Genomic DNA, 15,010 nt, shown 5'->3' on the forward strand with positions numbered 1-15,010 from the left:
CCTGGAGCTGCCGCAGGCGACGTGATCTAATTGTATTACATAATCCACCACGCGTGTGGCACGTGCACTCACCTTCTTCCCTTTTTGGAATATCGGACCTCGCAGATACGCCGAGACAGCCAAAGTTCACCTCGTCGTCGCTGAGTCGGAAAGGAGAACGGCCGGCAACGAACTTTCGTCATGGGTCCGCAACTGAAGATGTTCTCGGGCCCTCAATTTGGCCTCATCCGGCCTACCTGTGAGATTCCCCTCCTTATGAGAAAAGTTTTCCGCCCATCTTCAACAAACTGACAGTTCGGTGCACGACAGGTCTATCGACGCCCTTCACGGCCCTTCCGCTATCACGATGCTTTTCCACTACTTCGCCAGCGCTGGATTGGCTCACACCAAAGTTCATGGAGAAGTCGAAGTCGCCCAAAGGCCGTCCGCACGTTGCGACAGGCGGTTCCTCCCGCGGCACGACGGTCGTCTGGGGTGATTACGGCCTGCGGATGAAGGACCATGACCGACGACTACCCGCTGCGTCGCTGAAAATCGCCGAGGAAACCATCAAGAGACGTCTACGAGGAATGAACTACACCCTGTACAAGCGAGTGAGCGCCAACATCGGTGTCTACACTAAGGGTAACGAGCAGCGTATGGGTAAGGGTAAGGGAAAATTCGATTACTGGACGGCGAAGGTGGGCGTGAGCCGCATCGTGTTCGAACTCAAGGGCGATATCCATGAGAAAATTGCGAGAGAAGCTTTTCGGTTGGCTGGCCATAAACTGCCCGGTATGTTACTACTTTACAAGCCAGGATCAATCGACAACAGACAAAACTAATGACACGCTTTGGTTTAGGACTCTGGGAGTTTGTGCGGAAGGGCGACCCCCCGGTTGTCGGATTGACGAAACTCGGCAACGGTGTGACTCTCGAAAGCCTCAAGCGACCACGCAGAAGCCCGGCCCTGGGCACCGACAATTTGCCCACGCCCCCTAAGTCCTCCTCCTCCAGCCCGTCCGCCTCCCAGTAGAATCAAATCCTCCCATTACCCTTCGCTATCATATCATCTTTCTGTTTCGATTTGGCGACATTTTAGGCCCCGACGCCGGATCCGGGCCCATATCCCTGTAGTCTCCTGCTCTTGGCTGCGTCGCCGTCTTGGGATTCGGGGACCAGGTCTTGTGTATACTAGTATCAGCTTCGGATTCTGTTTCTTTTTCTTTGTTTGTTTCATGCATGTGTGTATATCTTCATATACGGAGTTAAATAGAAGGGAGCTTGCTACGTACCAGAGTCCCCCGATGCACTAGAAGAGGATCCTCCCAGCCCGACTTGCCGTGCTAAATCGGCATCTTCGTCTCTGGTTTTCATCGACGCACTGTCAGGAGTCACAGTGTGCATTTCACTCTTGGTATGTGAAGCAGGCCCTGGCTCGAATTAATATGATGGAGCAAGAGAAGTGCAACCTTTGGAGGTATCAGCATACCACCCATCTGCCCTGTCTGCTTCGCCGGGGGATCCGTATAAATCTTGATGGATTCGTACCTTGAGAGGTCAGTGTATCTCCCGGGCTTAGGATGTGGATGGACATACTGCGTGCTTTCGCCACCCGGTTCAATGTCCATGAGTTTGGTGTCTGCCATTTTATTTGCAGGATAAATTAAACTGAGTTTCGAGAAATATACTTGTTGCTTTGCAGCTGGTTTGAACGAGAAGCGGTCGTGGAGGAAACAGGAATGGGTACAGAGACGAGGCTGCTCGATGACGTAGTGCACTTGTACCATAAAAGGAAATATGTCTTCCATGGATGGAGCTCACATGAAGAGCACCCAAACATGGGAAAAAAGGGCAATACGGTTCATAGATTAAAAGAATTTGGAAGTAAACGGTACTACCAAATAAGACGGGAAAGAGTAGTCCATCTGGAGTACAAGAATCTTTCCTGAATAAACGAGATCAAATAACAAACCAGATAATATTCTTTAATGAATACCACCAAGCCCGACGTTACTTTATTTGTATAGTACAATCATTAATCGTCCACTATTATTATAACCTAGAAGTCCATACCCATCAAGTAGCTGCGGAAAACTTTAGTATCAGATGGAGTCTTTCCGGGGAGAGAACAGACCTTTCGTAAGTGCGCATGAACTTGGCAACAAATGCTTCCAGGTGGAAGATGACTTTCTGCATAGAAAGTTAGATCGTTTAGTTCATTGCGATCGCCCTGCAATTACTCACGCTGCCCTGCTTGACCCGATGTTCATAAAAAGCAGACCACCTGATCACCTCAGGCTTCAAAGCATCATCCACCCGCTCTATGAGCTTAAACGTCAAGGTCTACAAAGCCGTTAGTACACCGCAGTCCACACTGCCATAGATGGATCTAACCTTGAGGATTGTTGTAGGTGGTATGCAGTGCGTAAGGAGGTCATATAGCCGCGCCCGGGTCTGCAGCAATCTGGCCGGGGACCGTTCTGCCAGGATCTCATGGGCCATCAACTGGATAAGGGCTTCCCAGTCTGGGGGTGGGATTGTGGTGCTGTCGGTCACTTTCTCACTGATAGTCAAATCATGTCAGCGCATGTCGTGATCCCACGATTGAGTAATGTTAAACCTACTTCTGCGCGTAAATGGCCTCGAACATGAGCAGCGCACGCCGAAGATTCCGGCCGCTCTCCTGAGCAATCCTCTTATTCAGACCTGGCGCGACAGTCCACCCTTCTCTTTTGCCCGCGGTCTCGAGGACAGTGCAGATCTCTTGCTCTGTAGGCGCAGCTACCCTGACCAGCAGGGTTCGGGAGCGAATGGGGGCGATGATGTTGGAGGTGCTATTGGCCAAGAGAATCAATCGGAGGTTGGGACTGTATTTCTCCATGGTTCGTCTGAGGGCGGCCTGGGCATCGCGAGTCAGATGGTCCGCTTCGTTGATCACGACCACCTTGAACCGCTGCTTTGCCGTCAGATCAACCTGCTGGGTCTGCGCAATTTCCTTCAGAAGCTCCTGAACCACCACACGGTCATAGTTCCCGACATCTGACGGCGTGATCTCGAGATGATACACGGACGACACGATGTTGAATTCAAGCTTTCGGTTACTCGTCGTCTGGAAGACTCTTGCGTCGATCTTGATCTTCTCGACTCCAGGGCCGTACAGCTCCTTCAGGGTCGCAATTGTGCGAGTCTTCTTACCTGCACCGGACGGTCCGTACATAAGCAAATGCGGAAAGTCTCCACTCTGGGCCTGGAAGTTCGAGGATCTGTCAGAATAGATCGGTGTATATTGGCGAAATCCATTCTTACCAATGACCGAAGGCGTTCGGACAGCTCATGGTGATACGAGAGCGCGTCGAGCGTGCGTGGACGCAACTTATCCACCAGCAAAGCCATCTTGACAGGTATATTGGTGGACGAGAAAGCGTTCTTGTGAACTGTGAGCTTCTGGAGAGATATCCACGAAAGTTCGGAGCCGCTGCGACAGAGCAAGACGCGTCGTGACACGCGAGCTTAATTGGTGGTCCGTGCACCGCATCGCTGACTGTGCAGACCCAATCCACCAAGCTACATAAGGTATGTGACCACGGCAGAATTAGGCAGATACAAGAAATCCGTAAATGTAGATACGCTAGATTACTTGTAGTATTCGCTGAGAAGTCTATACATATCAGGTCCATTCTAGCTAATAGTGATATACGCTATGTACATGGTACCCCAAGCGATAGTACAACGTCACCGCAAACGCCAAAACCTGTTCCATATGGTACATGTATGAGTGGTGTTTCGTTTTCTGGTAGGGAGTATGGGTTCTGCAGTGGGTTATAAAGTCCCGTAGGCTGGTACATGACTTGCAGGACAACAAACAGCCTTTTTACCTCTAATGCAGAGGCACCCTGCTTTCTGGTTTTCTTGCTGAATGCCTCGTGTTAGAAGGAGGCCCAAGCATATATGAACTGAACCCATTCGAGGGACCGGCAGGTGAGAGTTTGAATCACCGTATCAGGATGCTATAGGCTTAAGAACGCCATTGTCATCATATCGTGCTTCTGCAAGGAATGAGCGATAGTCCCGTAGTCTGACCACAAAGAACAGATACTTACTAAAGAAGGTGTAGGACAGCGTGATTGTGTCGATGCCTTTCATCGCGGGATCCTTCACGAAATCCGGGTCGATGAAGAAAAACACCGGCATATCAACTGACTCTCCTGCATTCAGTTTCTGCTCCTCGAAACAGAAGCATTGGATCTTGCTGAAGTAGGGAGCGACCTGACCGGGCGTCACGCTGTACGTCGCAACTCCGATGATATCCGCCGGGCCCTTATTCGTTGCGGTGTAGAAAGCCAGCGCCGTCTCTCCTGGTAGGACGCGTACCTCCCGCTGTTGTGGGGTGAATTTCCAAGGCAGAACATCGGACACAGAGCCATTGAATGTGATTCGGAGCCGGCGGGAGTCTGTGACCGGAGTCACTCGCGAGGAGGCATCGTTATCGCCACCGCGGTGGGTGAGGACGGGTTGACCGTTCCAGCCGGTCTGCTGACAGATCTATAGGGAACATGCAGAGTTAGACTTGTTCACGGAAGAGTAAAGTACAACGGTCTGGGGCAGTGGTTACCATTTTATACAGCGGGACTGAGCCATATGCGAGAGCGACCGTTCCAAGAATAAGACTGGCCGTATAGTACCTATCGTGCATGCATATTAGACGTGGCCAGAGGTATGCTAAGAAAAGAAGATAGGTACAAGGTGGAAGCGTTGCGCTTTTGCGATTCCGGTGTATTGAATGGGGCAGAAGCATTTTGTCGCAGGCATGAATTGCGAGTGAAGTATCGTCTTCCCATATCTTGGTATTTCGATTGCATGCGAGCCGGAGACCCGCATATGGTCCCGGAGGGGACGCGGCCCCACGAGAAGGCTAGGCGATTGAACATGGTGATATCTTTGCTATTTTCGCCGGAGACATGCGGCGGTACAGCTTTACAGCGTCTCCGAGGAAGGACTTCCGACACGTGATCGCCTCTTGGCATCTATCTTTATCGATAAGAAAAGTATGTCGATACCACAGGTCGATCTCTACCTAGGTACCTAGTTGCTAAATTAGCAATCACTGGGTGTTAAAGGACACTTGCACTGAAGAAGCTCTGGAAAGTTGCATATTGCATCAAAATTATAATTAATTGCAGATGCGAAGATCTGATACCAAAACAGTGAAACCAAGCCCATAAAATACATATCAAACGACAATGCAGAAGTGAAAACTGCTTAGCACATTGGCAGCCAAGGCTTTGGAATAAATGCAACACTGTACAATTCCACAGAGGTCTTGGCTACTTCAAGACGCTCGTTCCAATCCGACCAAAGACACCTCGTACCATGCTTGGACGCTCTTGGAGGCAAGTAATCAAAATGGCAGCGCTGAGAGCGAATGTGATTCGTTCGCGGTGTTGGTACTAGGTGCGACACACCAGACGTCAGGAACCTTGATGTAATATAGATCGGAGAGTGCCATCCATACCTTTTTATCATAATATCTAGGCAGCACTGTTGCGGCAGCCCGGGGTGCCACGAACAATGCGACTTCCTGCCGCTTTCGTGCGCTCTCAACGAGAATACTCCATCCACACATGAAACAGCCAGTTCCAACACAGAGTCCCGAATCCCACATCAGTGGAGTCACGGTCTTCTTATCGAGGATTTTAGGGCCAATTCTTGTGCGTGAAAGGCACACACCGTAGTAAAAGAGACTGACGAATGAGGCCAGGAAGGCGGATGATCGCGAGGCATCAGACAGGGCACGTCGGAGTGAGCCGAACGATTTCAATGAGCGCAGACGAAAGGCAATTTGTAGGGGGATATAGGTTGCACAGGCGAACATGAATGTCTTGGCGAATCGGAACGCAGCATGCTTCTCACAGTTGGGGCCGCAGCCCATATGCACCATCTCGCATGGGATGGGGATGGTCTGGTTTGGATCACCCCACTGCAGGGGCCAGCCATAATCCATGCACATGGATTGTAGCAGTGGGGCCTGGCCAGTTTCTTTCCCATACACAAAACTTCCCCTCCGTGCACGACGGAGCGCCTCGATTAAGCGGCTATCGACCTTCGCAACCTCCCCGATCCATTTCTCGTAGGACCTGGGAAGCCTCTCAGGAAGATAGAACCATGCCCACATTACTATTGCCGCGCTAGTAGCAAAAACGCCGGAATCTGCAAGCTGGGGAGCAATGGCCTCCGCTTGTGTCCAATGTCCTCGGGATTTGCGCCATCCTCGCCACTGTGCCCATAGTATGCAGGCTATCAAGTCCACAGCTCGCGTAAGACTGAATAACGTAAGGTCCATAGTTCTACCAGCAAGCCGGGGTGGCTCATGAGGAATTGTATTGCCGCCATGTTGTTTGACGGCGGAGACATGGTCCGAATTGCTGTGTGAATCGGAACGTACAGCCTCTGTCCTGACGGGCTTCCGGTTCAGGAGCGAAAAACTGAGCCACGCGGAGACGAAGGCAGCAACGAGTCGGATCAACCGCACAAACTCTCTGGAGTTCCAGTCACCTGGTTTTAAGCCAAGTCGGGGAGCTAGAAGCACACAGAGCCGGAGAATGGCGACTGGGATGAGCGTGGAACCGCCAACAAGAGAGGCACAAAATGTTGGAAAACTTTCTAGAAGAACTGCGGTCGTCAACGCCCGCAACAACTGCCAAACCTGAGTTAGCGTGAAGGAATCTCGGCTTGTCGAGGTGACCCGAAGCAGGCAGCAATGTAGGTGGTCTAAACGTCAGATAGTTACAAGAAGGCTGACTTACCTCATCACGTTTTTGCGCATGGCTCAGATCACCCCTCCAGATGCGTCGGACCGAAGATATAACCTTTGGGGTAGTCGAGGACAGATACCCAATAGCGTAAGCACGCAAAATACTGGAGCAAAGGCAACACAATGAGTAACTGTTGGGCGGAGATGCACGGCTGGCTGTGTGACATGGATGTTCGATCGTCTGGGGCAAAACCAATCATTACTTACGGTTTTAGAATTTGAACCTGGCTGCGTTGCCTGCGCGTCAGGGCGATAGATTCCATGGTGTTCCTGGTCCCATCAACTCATGACCTCGCTTTTTTGATGGAGGAGGAGGATGTTCCACTAATACGACCCAGTACAGCGTTGGGTGCGTTCGGAGAGATCTCTCCAGTGTTGTGGAGATTCGTTATTACTATACCGAGACCGACCGTCCTGAACCGATCTCAGCTACGGAGAGCTAATAGGAGACGTCCATCGCTCTCAGAGAATGGGAAATTATCGAAGCTCCTGTTCCATGGAATTACGACTCCGGGAATAGAACACAGCAACGGTTCGTGGACCGGCCGTGGGACGGTGCAACGTGAATCCCGACCTCGGTCCTTGAAAACACGGGGGAAGCGTTCGTCAAGGTTGGTTCAGGGGTAAGTCACTAACCGGTGGGATGACGATCCTCGTCTGTCACCGCCGGCAGGACTGGGGTCTTGATGGAAGTCGACCGTGGAAGAGAGAGCCGGGGGAGGGGGCGAATCCAGTTCAGGACGACCTCTGTGGGGCACGGGGAGAAACAAGGAAAGGCAAATAGATTAAAAGCTGAAGACCAAGCAAGAAGCCAGAACAAGAACAAGGAGCTAACCACTGAATCGACGATCGTGCGTATGGAGTACGGCGCAGGAGGAAATGATAGAGAAGAGAGAGAGAGAGATGCGCCTAGTGAGACCCGCGGTCGGAAGGCATTTTGGGCCGAGATTGGCCGTACCGAAATCTTACCGGAGACGAACCGAAAGGGGTGAGCTGTGCGAGCTGGAGTGGTGGGGTGGTGGTAATATTCGGTAATGCAGTTACGTCACGCGACCTCCAGACTGGGACATTTATTTCATTTGCATGTGAAAGACCCGACGCTTTCCTCCTCCACCATCTCCGATCATCATCTCCAGATTTCGTCGTCATCTTCTCTTTCCTGTCGCCGTTGTTTCCGTGGGTTTCAGTGCGGGGGATTGTCTTTCTATTCTTATTCCAACTCTACCCCGTGTTTTGGCGCAGGGACTTCTTTATGTCTTGCGAATCTCTTGCGAGGAGACCACAACACTCTTCCATGCAATTCCCTCACCTCTGCTCTTTCATCTTGTCACCCTTGCAGTCGCCTTATACGCCAGATCTCACCTTGAAAGGCATGGTAAACTAGCCCTTGCCAGTCCTGCTCTCGATAAACGAGTAGCAACCCCGACAGCCACTCTATTTACCACTCTTCGCCGTCATCTTTCTCTCGTCCTCCTCTCAATGACCACCTTCATCATGAATATGCAGAGTAGCCATACTCGAAATGGTCGGGATAGCCCAGCCCCGGGTCCCTTTGGCTGTAGGTATCTTGATGACTTTGTGATTTCCAACATGTCTAACGGTTGACTCCAGATTCCTTTCTCTCCCCTATGGACACGCCTTATGAACCGGCACCGCAACCGCCTCCTGGTCCTGCTCTTCTGGACGATAACGAATCAAACATGCTTGACAATTTCTTCACGACCATAAATACCAACCCGTTCTCCAACGAATTCTATCTCCCCGAACAACACAGCAAACACCTCAGCTCCTCCCTTCCCTGGTCAGATGAACTCCCTCCCACCTTTGAGGGGTCCACAACTTCACTATCTCAACCATCGATCCCCAGCCACAAGCCCGGAATGGGCTTTCTTCCTCATAATTCAGGCACAAACCAGGACGTGTTTGCTGCCGCATCGATGCTCTATCAGAATGGCATGAACGGCGTTGAGCTGAACTCCGGATTTGGTCACCCTCAATTCCCATCATTCCCAAATGGAGACCTCGCAGGTTCCACGGGCTCAGACCCTCGCGACGCAAACCCGCAAACCTCTTCACAACAACCGGACACATCCTCCCCAGCGCGACTCCCTATCGCTTACCACACACCAGAGATGTTGTTCGACGTGCGGCAGCCAATATCTCCCGAACAACAAGCAACCGCCAAAGCACGTCCGCTACATTGGGGATCTGATATTAGCTTCATGGACCAAGGCTATGTGGCACCGCCTGATCAGCCGGATGAAGAGCAAAGGACGAAAGAGCTTCTGGGAAACCTCGAGTGTCTCGAGCGCCAGAGTAGTGCTGCCAACACTCGTGCACCAAGTCCTGAGCGGATGCCTGGCGGACATCACAGTTGGTCAGAATCGAACCTCCCGGGTCAATCTAGTGATTTGCGAAGGGAGTATAGGGATGATATGGAGGACTTGTCACAGCCAAAGAAACGGCAGCGGACCTTGATCAAAGAAGAAGAAGACGACTCGGATGGGGACAGCTCTAGGCCCAGGTCACGGAGGTCTCGTGGCTCTAGTTATACCAAATCCAGGCGCTTGTCGAATGACGGCATTCGCAAGTCAAGGATTCAGCAGGGTCCCAAGCCAACGCGAGAGAATTTGACAGAAGAACAAAAGAGGAACAACCATATCCTTTCCGAACAGAAGCGGAGAAATCTTATCCGACAGGGGTTCGATGATCTTTGCTCACTTGTTCCTGGCTTAAGGGGTGGTGGCTTTAGCAAGAGTGCCATGCTTACACAAGCTGCTGATTGGCTGGAAGAATTGTTACGTGGAAACGATGTTCTGAAAGCACAGCTATCGGAGCTAAAAACCATGAATGGGTTGGTTATGCCACGATGACCGCCATTCTGCCGCGCCTTTTACGAGAACATGACCATTCTGTTTACGTCCCTCCGGACAAAAGTTCTTACGGATTTTGCCCGCTATTTGTGTTTGCACTTAGCGATGGGGTGATTGCACAATACATGGAACGGCCCTGGGTGTTTTCACGTTGGTGGTGTGGATGCTATGGGTATTTGTCTACACCATATCACATAATTGTTGTTTCTCGATACGCCCTTTGAATGTTGCTTCAGCTTTCGGACAAAATGTTTTATACCCTATCATGCCCTTGCTGGTCGAGGCAGGGCGTGTTCGAGTGTCATATGAGCTTGCTAGTATTGGAAGATAATTAGTATCAAGGCGGCCGAAACTAGCTTTCTTTTTATTTATCCTGACATTCTTGGGTATTCCAGTAGACGCCTACCTACAATAATCGAATAACCCGAGCTTGTATAAATTTCCGAGAGTAGTTTAGCGTGTCCCCCCTTGCATGTGACAGCCCGCATTGGCGATTCTGGAACTCTCAGCAAAACAATAACATCACCAGCAACTTCTCCCGTCTGCAGACATATTGCTGCTACGCCAATTTGCACCACGTCCACGTATACTCGTTACAGCTACCTGACCCTATAACCTAGGCATTATGCCCCCTAAACGCAAACGCTCGGACGATATCCGCGATCAAGACAGCGACACGCGCAGCAAACGCTTCGCGTACCTTAAGCCTCAGGTCCGCCAAATCTCGGAGCGAACGATCAAGGCAAAATGGACGCCTCTTCCTGAACCTATCCAGGATAAGGTCCGCGACATGTTCCAGGCTCTCGAAAGACCCGTGATCGTACGCCAACAGAGTGATCGGAAGCGCATCGAAGCCCAGGCTGCTGTTCAGGCTGTTGTGAAGAAGTACGTGGTTCCAAATCTGTGATACGGGAATCGCACAACGGGACATTAGGGCCCACTGCTAACTGCTCTGTCTAATCAGCCTTGGTAAGAGATTGCCTAGGATGCCGTTTCCACCTATCACGAAGGATTCAGCTTTCGAGTACGAAGCGGCGCTCAAGGAACACGTAAGTATACGATCTATACATTGCTCATCTATCAACTGACTGATCTTTTAGCGTTCGCTGGAAATGAACCTAGCAACTGTGACGGATAGCGTTGATCTCCTGAAAGCTGAAATCGAAAAGGAAGAAGCCCTACTTGAGAAAGAGACAAATCAGTTGCATGAAATGGAGAAGAACGCCAAGAGAGCAGAGGCTGAGAGAAAGAGACAATTGAAGAATGTATGCTACCTTTACTTGGTGGGAAGGATGGTGCTGACCTTGAAAAGGAACACCCTGTGCTCCGACACCTCAATGATGCTCCAAGTAATATGGACCGGAAACACCCGCTGAGTGTGTCCATTGGTACAGACTCGCAGACGACATTTGATGAGGTTCGGATATTATCCTAGATTGGAAGAACTTTTACTAATACACTGCAGCTTGAGGATGACCCTGATGTCCTTGCTTTGCTAAAGCAATTGAACGGTCATCTTAGATCCATGCAGAATAACACTGCCTCATTTTCCGGATTAAGAGACGCCATCACACGATCTGATGCTGCTTTGAGTCTGACGTCTTTGTCTGGAGATTGAGGCGGACTCCCGTCCAAGCTACGAACCACACACAAGCCGCAGAACACCCGAATTGATATAGGGTGAAGATGCACTTGGAGAAGTCAGGCCTACGGACATGGCGCCATCGCGAACCGAGGTTACATTAGATCCACGGTGGCCTCAAGCCTCTCTGCCTTGAAGTGCACCTCATGGGACACTGTCTCAGTGAAGGTGTTCCAAGCCCCATTCTCAATCGGTCTTGGATATTGGAGGGCTAATTTACATGCATGAGAGCGAAGACACCAACTCCTGCCGGGTCCGGGTTATTCTGGGATCAGCCCGTACATAAATCCTGAGTGAAGTCATATTGGGCGACCTTTGAATATCTCCACCTCACAACCGCCCCGCAGGACGGCTACTCTCAGGGTATCCAGAATGTTATTAGCGGCATTGGAGTGGGCGTATACAGCGCCATTAAATAACGTGGTAGCATCCTTTCCCAGTGCCGATCGAATCATCAGTTCCCCGCCGGGGTGCTCTTGGATGAATTTTGAAACGTCATGGACGACACCACCTATCAAAATCAGGAGCTGGCCCTCTGAAACTCTAGTCTGATATTCATTCCACTCCATAACAGGTAGCTGACTAAGAGGCTGCCCCCAATCAAGCGACTTGCTCTTGATCCTTAGTTTTTTAAATATTTGCTGTAAACGGCTCTTGTCAATCTCGTTTTGCCTGAAGCGTTTAAGATTATAGGCCAGTCCGATCCATTCATAGAGTGAGATAAGCCACTTTGTTACATCTGGTTGATGCCATTCGATCCCGTTGCGATAATCAGAGGGAAACTCATGGTGAAAATTATGGTAACCTTCGCCCATGGTGATGATGGCCGTGATGAAGTGATCCCTGGAGGAGCGGCGGTCATCATACGGCTGTTCGCCAAGGTAATGGGCGAGCGAATTCACACAGAAAGTCGCTTGATTGACGAAGAACGACCGAAGGATACCAGCATACAGGAATCCTCCGTACCAGTCTTTCCAGCCCAACCCGGCTACTATCGTGGGGAATGCCCACCCCATGAATAAGGCGGCCAAGAAGTAGTGCTTGTGCTGCCAAGCAACGATAGGATCATTCTGCAGGTCAGATATATCCACTCGATTATTCTTCTTGGGCTGTTTCAGAATCACCCACAGAATGTGGGCATGGAGAAGGCTCTCCTTGACGTTGTACGGATCTTTATCCGTATCGGTATATCGATGGTGGGCACGATGCTCTCGAGCCCAAAACTTGATAGAGCCCTGGACAGCACCTGCGCCGAAGGCGGCCAGCAGACATTTGAGTACCGGCGAGGCGGAATAGGACCGGTGAGCCCAGAGCCGATGGTACCCTGAAGGTGGGTCAGCGATGATATAGCTGACCGCGTAAGTGTTAGCCTGTCTTACCTGCCGTGAGTGAAGTTGCCGTGGCAATGTAATAGACAATGGACAGAAGCAGCGTTCTTTGATGGAGCTTGACCCAGGGAATTTGTAGAAAAGCACAGAGGGGAATCGTTATTAGCATAGTAAAATTGAACCAACGAATGTGGCTGCACCAATAACGTAATGCGGATAGCATATTTCCATCATGCTTCTGGGTTGATGGCTTATGAGCCTCCTGGCCTGTTGCAAGCTGCCCATTAGGTTCCACTGACATGATTTTGCCGCCTCTTGTTCCCCTTAGTATCAAGTTGAGAATTAGATACCGTAGACTGCACGAGACGGAAAGGCGGCCTGGGAGGACGCACTTTTATATACACCCTAGACGGTCGTATATTTATCAATAAAATATCAATAATTCTATACAGAAGCAAGGAGATGACATACTTTCATGCTGCTTTCTGTAGAACTTCTCCCCAATCGCTGTGAGACCTCTGCCTTCTGTGAACGGCCACTGCCGGGGAACAGACATTCCCCGGGAGTACCTAGTACCAACAGAGACAGTTGCTTTACGCAAGAACCTGTCATAGAGTATATTACTTCATTGCAACTCTTGGTATATTTTATTTAAATCCCTGCTTCTCGCTTACTCTAATAGGAGAACTACCCAGACCTTCCTACTACATCTTACTAGCTATATCACTACATAAACGACAGGCATGGAATACGGTAAGATTCCCTCGGTGATTGCTTTTTACAACACTCCCATAATTGTGTATCTTTATAGATTGGATTATCGATGGTGGCTACTTGCCTCAATCCATCATTCGGATGGGCATCCGGAGGCAACTGGCGCAACGGAAAGCAGAAATCAAAAAGTCGTCTCGTGAAAGCGCGCACGAAGCGAAAATGGATTTTATTTCACAACTTCGAACACAGGAAATTGCTATAGAAACGGACACTGCCAATGAACAACATTACGAAGTGAGCACCGGCCTGATGGCTAATTTTCTGGGACCGAAGATGAAATATTCGTGCTGCCTATACTCGCATCCATCAACGTCTCTCGAGCAAGCGGAGATCGAGATGCTGGAACAGTATATTAACAGGGCTAATATCAAAGATGGGATGAATATTCTCGATATGGGGTTGGTAGCTTTTTGTAAAGTGAGATGTTGCACATTGGCTGACTTAAACTGGTAGCTGCGGCTGGGGCTCTGCATCGTTCTACATTGCAGAGAGATTTCCAAACGCCAAAGTCACTTCCCTGTCCAATTCAAAGACACAGAAAGTATATATCGATTCTCAGGCCCGAAGAAAAGGGCTCTCCAATCTGACTTCGGTTACGACTGATGTCGTCAACTATGAGTTTACCGAATCGTCGTTTGATAGAATAATTGCTATCGAAGTGAGTTCAGTACAGACGATTTTCTCACAAAAGAAGTATTGGTAACCAATCAAAACATCTAGTCATTCGAACATATGAAAAACTACCAGCTTTTGATGTCAAAGCTGGCATCTTCCCTAAAGCCGGGGGGCAAGTTGTTCGTCCATATTTTCGCCCATAAGGATACTCCGTACCATTTTGAAGGAGGGTGGATGAGCCGTTATTTTTTCACTGGCGGTACAATGGCATCAGCGGACCTACTTCTATACTTCCAGGATGACTTACGCCTGCAAAACCAATGGTGGATCTCTGGAAATCACTACGCAAGGACATGTGAAGTATGGAAACTAATCGTATAACAGAGCTACCACTAACGTATACACATACAGGACTGGCTCGCACGCATGAACCGAAACAGGAAAGGCTTGTGGCCACACCTGGTTGAAACATACGGCGAGAAGAATGCCTCCAGCTGGTACTATCGATGGCAGGTATTTTTTATGGCATGTGCGGAGCTATTCGCCTCCGACGGGGGAGATACATGGGGCATATGCCAATATCTCTTTGAAAAACCTGCGGCTTAGGGGACAGTGTGTAAAATGAGGGCATCATGAGCTTTGAGATGACCTTATCCAACAACAAATAGAATCTGAGTCATGATCCATATAACTATCTGATTTTCTTCTCATGTTAGATATCTAGAAAATAAACGACCCCAAGGCAAAGTCCAAGATAACCAGCAACATCTGTACGATCTGAAGTAACGTTCTTATTACTTTATCTTTCCATGTCAGATGCGGGACAATACCCCTGCGGAATTTGCTATCGATGACTGTGAATGGAAGTCTGGCTCCCAGCTGTTCGACAGCCACGGTAAAACCACTAGTAAACGCATCTTCGTGGAATCCATACTTCGTCCATGCGCCTGCATAGCTAATTCCGCGAATGCCCTGGATATCTGAC

At 49.9% G+C, this 15,010-nt stretch overlaps 8 protein-coding genes across 8 annotated transcripts; 4 read left to right on the forward strand and 4 right to left on the reverse strand.

Annotated features, from left to right (window-relative positions):
* The first annotated feature begins 108 nt into the window (after nt 1–108).
* On the forward strand, nt 109–1,701 carry BDV59DRAFT_178368 (mitochondrial 54S ribosomal protein uL16m). The gene is made up of 5 exons (XM_073689767.1): nt 109–236; nt 308–773; nt 842–1,412; nt 1,472–1,530; nt 1,579–1,701. Exons 1-3 carry the CDS (start codon nt 181–183, stop codon nt 1,013–1,015), a joined length of 696 nt encoding a protein of 231 aa, XP_073547837.1. The 5' UTR covers nt 109–180; the 3' UTR covers nt 1,016–1,412; nt 1,472–1,530; nt 1,579–1,701.
* On the reverse strand, nt 951–1,701 carry BDV59DRAFT_31918 (uncharacterized protein). Its single transcript, XM_073696188.1, has 4 exons — nt 1,579–1,701; nt 1,472–1,530; nt 1,275–1,412; nt 951–1,163 (listed from the first exon to the last, which is right to left on the reverse strand). Exons 1-4 carry the CDS (start codon nt 1,626–1,628, stop codon nt 1,078–1,080), a joined length of 333 nt encoding a protein of 110 aa, XP_073547838.1. The 5' UTR covers nt 1,629–1,701; the 3' UTR covers nt 951–1,077.
* A 357-nt stretch (nt 1,702–2,058) lies between these two features.
* On the reverse strand, nt 2,059–4,910 carry BDV59DRAFT_193278 (cytochrome c oxidase assembly protein CtaG/Cox11-domain-containing protein; the record flags this gene model as incomplete). Its single annotated transcript, XM_073692197.1, has 8 exons — nt 2,059–2,172; nt 2,227–2,325; nt 2,377–2,545; nt 2,607–3,229; nt 3,289–3,375; nt 4,006–4,524; nt 4,595–4,664; nt 4,723–4,910. The coding sequence occupies 8 exons, from the start codon at nt 4,908–4,910 to the stop codon at nt 2,059–2,061; spliced, it is 1,869 nt and encodes a 622-aa protein (XP_073547839.1).
* Nucleotides 4,911–5,059: 149 nt separating this feature from the next.
* BDV59DRAFT_31960 (uncharacterized protein) lies at nt 5,060–7,240 on the reverse strand. The gene is made up of 4 exons (XM_073696190.1): nt 7,001–7,240; nt 6,786–6,924; nt 5,495–6,676; nt 5,060–5,429 (listed from the first exon to the last, which is right to left on the reverse strand). The coding sequence occupies exons 1-4, from the start codon at nt 7,054–7,056 to the stop codon at nt 5,307–5,309; spliced, it is 1,500 nt and encodes a 499-aa protein (XP_073547840.1). The 5' UTR covers nt 7,057–7,240; the 3' UTR covers nt 5,060–5,306.
* Nucleotides 7,241–7,912: 672 nt separating this feature from the next.
* On the forward strand, nt 7,913–10,037 carry BDV59DRAFT_178377 (basic helix-loop-helix domain-containing protein). Its single transcript, XM_073689768.1, has 2 exons — nt 7,913–8,351; nt 8,405–10,037. The coding sequence occupies exons 1-2, from the start codon at nt 8,273–8,275 to the stop codon at nt 9,664–9,666; spliced, it is 1,341 nt and encodes a 446-aa protein (XP_073547841.1). The 5' UTR covers nt 7,913–8,272; the 3' UTR covers nt 9,667–10,037.
* Nucleotides 10,038–10,186: 149 nt separating this feature from the next.
* BDV59DRAFT_178379 (uncharacterized protein) lies at nt 10,187–11,929 on the forward strand. The gene is made up of 5 exons (XM_073689769.1): nt 10,187–10,551; nt 10,631–10,715; nt 10,767–10,931; nt 10,979–11,083; nt 11,132–11,929. Exons 1-5 carry the CDS (start codon nt 10,292–10,294, stop codon nt 11,282–11,284), a joined length of 768 nt encoding a protein of 255 aa, XP_073547842.1. The 5' UTR covers nt 10,187–10,291; the 3' UTR covers nt 11,285–11,929.
* On the reverse strand, nt 11,608–12,805 carry BDV59DRAFT_202065 (acyl-CoA desaturase; the record flags this gene model as incomplete). The annotated part of the gene is made up of 2 exons (XM_073693952.1): nt 11,608–12,632; nt 12,688–12,805. The coding sequence occupies 2 exons, from the start codon at nt 12,803–12,805 to the stop codon at nt 11,608–11,610; spliced, it is 1,143 nt and encodes a 380-aa protein (XP_073547843.1).
* A 574-nt stretch (nt 12,806–13,379) lies between these two features.
* On the forward strand, nt 13,380–14,631 carry BDV59DRAFT_193281 (SAM-dependent methyltransferase; the record flags this gene model as incomplete). The annotated part of the gene is made up of 5 exons (XM_073692198.1): nt 13,380–13,389; nt 13,448–13,808; nt 13,864–14,068; nt 14,131–14,385; nt 14,437–14,631. 5 exons carry the CDS (start codon nt 13,380–13,382, stop codon nt 14,629–14,631), a joined length of 1,026 nt encoding a protein of 341 aa, XP_073547844.1.
* Between the last annotated feature and the right edge of the window lie 379 nt (nt 14,632–15,010).

This window comes from Aspergillus ambiguus, assembly GCF_047715705.1.
Source record: "Aspergillus ambiguus strain CBS 117.58 unplaced genomic scaffold BDV59scaffold_16, whole genome shotgun sequence".
In the NCBI taxonomy this organism is placed as follows: domain Eukaryota; kingdom Fungi; phylum Ascomycota; class Eurotiomycetes; order Eurotiales; family Aspergillaceae; genus Aspergillus; species Aspergillus ambiguus.